The sequence below is a fragment of the Corvus kubaryi genome, unplaced genomic scaffold, assembly GCF_017639235.1.
Source record: "Corvus kubaryi isolate FWS band 111438036 unplaced genomic scaffold, C.kubaryi_AGA036_p1.0 37308, whole genome shotgun sequence".
NCBI classification, from domain to species: domain Eukaryota; kingdom Metazoa; phylum Chordata; class Aves; order Passeriformes; family Corvidae; genus Corvus; species Corvus kubaryi.
The window spans coordinates 1,905,449-1,911,448 of NW_024581096.1; the positions used below are offsets into that span (position 1 = coordinate 1,905,449).

Sequence of the window (6,000 nt, forward strand, 5' to 3'; positions counted from 1 at the left end):
ATGATCCTGCTTCTTCACTTCTCACTTATTCCAAGTGAGAAGAACGATAGATGCTTTGGTTATAGGCTTATTTATACCCACCAGATTCTTGAAAAGTAATTCCAGAGAACTGCAAACATTACTACGGTACAGATAGTCTCAAACCTCAAGTAGCAGCACATGGCTGTTATAGCCTTTAACTACGTGTCTCTCCATGTCCCAGAGGATTTCTGAGGTAAGAAGGGAGCATAGCAGTATGCACCTTTAAAGGCCTATGCTGCACAGAAAAGGTCTAAAGTAGTAGAAAACATACATTTTCCCATACTAAAAGCAAATCCATAGTCTTTTACATGACTCTTGAGACAGCCCAAGTCACTTAAATTGTCAAATATTTCACTTTATAGGTAACTTACCACAAACATATCTAAAATACCAAAAGCAGTGCTTTTAGTCTGGCTGACATGGCACACTAACAGTTTTGCAGCTGCTCTAGACAAGTGTTTTATTTAATCCTACTACAATCATTTTAACCCTGAGAAGAATACATTTTTGATGGCATTACTATTCTTTAGCATGAGCTACAGATTACACAGTTACACTATTCATCTTTAGCTAGCTCTATCATTCAGGTGTGCTACAACAGGGAAGAACCCATGGCTGTTAGAGAAAATAAAGTTTAAAACAATTAGAGGAAAAATCTATGGTATCGCCCACGCAGTCTAAGAATGTCCCATGGTTACTTCTACAGCAGGACATGCAGGAAGGGAAAGAGGTAACAAAAACACTACTTCTAGCTAGGTCACAGTGACATTTTGCCAGAACTACAACCACCTCCATTACACATAGATGTACATGTAAACATTGCTGTTAATTCACACACTGCTTAATTTACCCCAAAGTATTTTAATTTCCACCCCTCTACCAAACTACACTACAGTTTTGTTGGGGTGAAGATCTGGCATACAATCTGTAATGCTGAAGGGACTGTACCTCCCCCAGTGGGCATATGTTAAAGGACAAATGTGTGAAAGAGCAGTTTCTATAGCAATACATTCTTTACCACACCCCTCACCTTGCTATGAATATTTTAATGACAAAATCTTAGCTTCCTAGTAATTAATTCTCACCATACAGTCCTCGTGAAGCTGAAACAGATTGCAACATGAAGAGCAAGAAGGCAGATTCAGGAGAAGAGTTAACCACATCAGAAAAAGGTTTTGTACTCACTCTGTGCAGTGAGGTATCTTTTTTAATACACAATACACACTAACTGGACAGTAGGAGAAAATGTACAACAATCAACTTTAAAGTTTAGTGGACACTTTTCATGAGAAATCTTGTCATGTTGCTCATCATCTCAATTCTTATAAACTCAAATAGTCACTTCAGTGCCAAACATTGAATTTACAGAGCAAGAACTGGAATTATTTGAGAACAAAATACCATACTTCCCCCCCTGCTATTTTTTTGTGGGTGGTTTTGCTTAAGGGAGTATTTTTAAGCATCTAGAATAATGAAGAGAACTCACTATGGTAATTCAGAAGACACTGGTAGGTTCAGAAGCTTCTGAATCCATTTCAGACCAAGATATCTGTTATATGGCAAAGTATGATTCTCTGAAAGAATTCTGATCCTTCCTGGCTTGTTACTCTGCTTCGGTGAGAAATGTGTAGTTACTGTGACAAGGTTTGTAGAAAGGTGATGGAAAAGACAGACAACTCAAAGACACACAATTTAACCTTCAGATCCTTGAGAATACTGGTGTAGGCAAGGAACCCATAGCTTGCCTTCATCCTCCTTTTAAGAAACAAGGTTAAACCAAGTGAGCTTTCACATCCCCTGTAAAACACTAAGATTTGAAAACCACCATCAAAAAAAGCATACCCCATGCTGAACTGAAAGACTGTAAAACATTTTGAATGATAGAAACTACTGCAGCCAATGACACTCGGCACCATTTGCCTCAATAAATTTCATAAAACTTGTTTCCTGTTCATAGCCACATTTTTGCCAAAAGGAAAACCAGTGTAGAAAAGACAAAAACACAGCAGAAAGGAAAATAGGAAAAATCCTGGGGTTTTTTGCATTTATCCCTGTTCCCATCATGCCAGTCCAGTATTGATTACACACAAACATTAGAAGCAGATAGATTACAACAGAAATCATACGGTTGCCCAGCCTCAACTCCTCTCTTGACAGTCTGGAAAACATTCTTTCTTGCAAAGAGAGTTCTGAAGAGAATATGGAATAAATGAAAAAACTAAACAATCACACAGCATTAGAAATGCAGTGACCCATCATCTGTGTAACATTCTCCTTGAGGGCCCTTCACCATACAATTCCATCCTGTCTGTCAGCAGTTAGCCACTCACCTCAGAAGTGCATAGGCAAATAATCTGCTTGAATTCATTTGTGTTTATGAGCTTGCTATCCACAGCATTTCAATGCACAGATGTCCCAAAACAAAGCACTTCTCAGATGAAGTTAGTGTTAAACCCTTATTTAATTCTCATGTGTCTAAGGTCTCAAAGTAAGACATCAAAAACACTTTGGAAACTGATGACTGTACTCTTGTAAACTATTATTTGTTCTTGCTCACATGAAATGAGAAACTGCTTTTCTTCAGGTATTTTGTGGTTTGATTTTTTTTTTTAAGGTGAAGTTTATGCAACTGTAGGATGAAGTAATGATAACAGGGAAGAAAAAAAAAATTGATGTAGCTTCTCTTCCCACCCCTTCCTTCCCTGTTTTCCTCCAGGAATTAACTCTTACAGACATCATACTCAGAAGAGGAGTTATCATGCTTCCAGTTCAACAGCCTAATTTCTGAACATTAAAGAAGCTGACCTACTCTAGATAACAGCATTAAGCTTCCTTCACTGAGGTGGGAGATGAATCACTCTTTTTGGTAGACTAGAAATGTTCGTATCACTCTCCAGAAAAAGGCATAAAACTCATAATGGACCACAAACTGAAAATCAGCACGTAAAAAACAAGACTGCTTGAGAGACCTCTGTTCTACCAGATCTGGCACAGTATAAATCAGAGTATGACATCCTGGTTTTTGATATCATGCTTCAAGACAGATGTGACCAGCTGGAAAGAGTACACAGGACAGCAATGAGAATGATCAGATGTCTGGAAACACATTCTATAAGGGAAGATGAAAGCCACTGGGGCTGTTTAAGCTAAAGAAATCCAGGAGGAGACAAGGTTCAAGGTGTCAAGTATATCTTATACAATGTCACAGAAGAAGAAAGAGTTCTACTGAAATACCACATGAAATAGTAATGTGTATGGGAAAATCTACATGTTTTCTAACGTTTATTTAGTTTGGAAACATTTTATATGCCATGGCTTTGAAGAATTTACTGGCAGCTAAAGTAGAAATAGAGGTAGCAGGACAATCTGTTTCACTGCTGTCTGAAGGATACCGAACAGCTGTGACAACAGATTCAATTCTGCTATGTTGGCAACAGGAACAAGGACGGGACAAGAGGAGAACTGAAAACTGCAAGCACAGGATCAAGCACTTGGGATCCATATAACTAAAAGAACTCAGTAACAGAACATCGCACAGAACATCAACATTTTCGTTATTTGACAGTAATTAAATAGGCTATCAGTGTGAAAACAGTATCTTCAAGCACTTCTCTCAATGGGATACCTTCAGCAGGTAGCACATAAAGAAAGCCTGAAATCATCTGTATGTATATCTTGGACCTCAGCCTTGCTTTTCTCCACTGTCCTTAAAGATTTCCATGTGAAGAGATGCTTTCTCAGTTTTAAATTAACATTCATTTACCTCTGCACTCTAATGCACTGCGGTGTCCTTGCACAAAAAAAAGTTATTATAAAGGTGGATTTGCCAGGTGGTTCTGCAGGCAGGCAGAAACTCAGCTGCAAGCACTGACTACACCAAAATGGAAAGATGGGCAAATCAGAGCACAAAAACCAGGCAAAAAAAAGAATCTAGCAGAGGGGACTAGAGGGGACAGAATAAGGCTGTATATGCTAAGCAAACTGTCCCACAACACTATATGAGTTTCTGCTGCTATCTGCTAGCACTACTAATTGAAGGTGAGGTATCAGATTGCCCAGACAAAATTCCATAAATGCAATGTTGAGTTATTTTTGGGCTTACCTTCTCTATACTGTCAACTCAAACGATGCCTGTAATTTATCTCCAAAGTATACACAGAAATAACGAGCCTTTACCAGAAGTTCACTGGTCTGCCAGCAGTTAGCAGTGAGTTCAGCTAACTGAACAGACAGACCTTGTATATTCCTACACGGTATTATGCAGGCTTACCAACTGAGCACTAAACCATCTAGACACCACATAATTGTGGTAAGCACAGCCCCAAGCCCACACGTACCATTCCTGCCAAGAAGCAGGATATATTAATCACCTAGCAGTGCGCTCCATACTAACGGCAGCTACGGAGCTCCTACTCACTTCAGTGAAAAAAGCAAGTTCACATCTATATATATATTAAAAAAAAAAAAAAAGTGGATATATCCACATTCATTCTATTTCTATTATAAATGCATTTCACTGCAAATACATTCCACTCTTTGGGGGCTCATGCCGCTAAAAGAAGCATGGAACCTGGGCTGAGTTTGAGTATTTAAGAAGAAAAAAGGGGGAGGATACAGAAAGGTATATTTAGTTCCAATTCATCATGCTGCCCTACAGTTGTATCAATTTAACAGGAGGCATCGAGGAAAGAGGGGAAAAACAGGAGCTACATAAACAGCCATTACTGCAGAGGGAAACATTCCTGACAACCACAGCTTAACTAGCTGAAAATAACTTCAACCAGCTTAACAGATATTCCTCTAGAAATGCAAGATTTCTCAAAAAACCTTTGTACATCCAGCCACATAAAGGCACAGAATAAAGAAACACCACTTAAGAGCAAATTAAAAAGTTGACCACAATGAAAGACGTAAGTTAAGGCACACAAGAGATGATGCACCGAAGCAAAGTAAAGCAGCAGTCAGACAGAACAATGCACTTGGTTGGGGTCATGGCTTGAAACAGATTTAGGGAGTATGAATCGTGCAACAAGATATAAATAAAATAATTTTTAAAATTCGTCAAGACCCAAAAGGGTCGTTTTACTGTAACATTGTGGGGGGGAGCTGTTTTGTGTTAAGAGTGACGTTAAGAAGGTACTGTAGCTAGATCAGGAGGAGAGAAAAGGGAACAACACGCGTATCCGCGTATCACACTATGGATCTATCACCCACAGAGCTCCTCCATGATCCACAGCCTGTCATGAGCTCTCACAAGAGGATTACTGTAGTGTAGGGGCTTGCCCATTACTTCCTTCTGACACTGAAGAGTTTGCTTTGGAGCAACGCTATCCAAAGGTGACACGCTCGGGAAAAAAAAAAAAAAAACAAACAAGCTTTCCTAAAACAAAAAAATCCCCTCTCCATACAAAAATCCCAACTCTCAATTATCGGCAGCCAAAGGGCTAGAGCCGGCAGAGCAGAAACAGAAAGGGCTTAGCCGGCGAGACTGACGCGAAAGGGGCTGTCCCCAGGTGGGCACGAAGCCGCTCCCCGCCGCGCGGTCACCTCCGCCCCGCAGCCCGGGACGGTCGCGCTGCGCGGGGCTCCCTCCCGGCGCGGCCCCGGAGCACAGGGGAGGAGAAGCAACCGCCGCCGCCCCGGCCCCGCGTACCTCCTCATCCCGTTCCTCCAGCGAGGCGTCGTCCTCTGCCCGCCCGCCGGGGACTGCCCGCTCCGCCACAGCCGTCGCCCCGCCGGGGGCCGTCGCCGCCCCGCCGCCGCCGGGCTCTCCCTCGTCGGAGAGAGTTTCCGAGCCGGAGGAGGAGCCGGAGCAAGACGAGCCGACGTGGCCGGCGCCCCGCGCCCGCTCCGAAGCCGCCGAAACTTTCTCCGCCATGGCCGGGGGCTCAGAGCCGCGCCGCCCGCATGCCCCGCCGCCGGCAGCCGCGCTCCCCCGCCCCGCAGATGGCAGCGCGGGCGCAGCCGCTGCGCTCCCGG

The 6,000-nt window shown here is 42.6% G+C and overlaps 1 protein-coding gene across 4 annotated transcripts in view; it reads right to left on the minus strand.

The window, feature by feature from the left end:
- Positions 1-5,924, minus strand: part of MAST4 (microtubule associated serine/threonine kinase family member 4) — a 287,435-nt gene extending 281,511 nt beyond the window's left edge. For all 4 annotated transcript variants that reach the window (XM_042028214.1, XM_042028212.1, XM_042028211.1 and 1 more), the window contains exon 1: positions 5,675-5,924. In XM_042028214.1, the coding sequence (XP_041884148.1) occupies positions 5,675-5,899 (225 nt within the window). In that variant the 5' untranslated portion in view covers positions 5,900-5,924. The remainder of the gene's footprint in view (positions 1-5,674) is intronic.
- Positions 5,925-6,000: the final 76 nt, after the last annotated feature.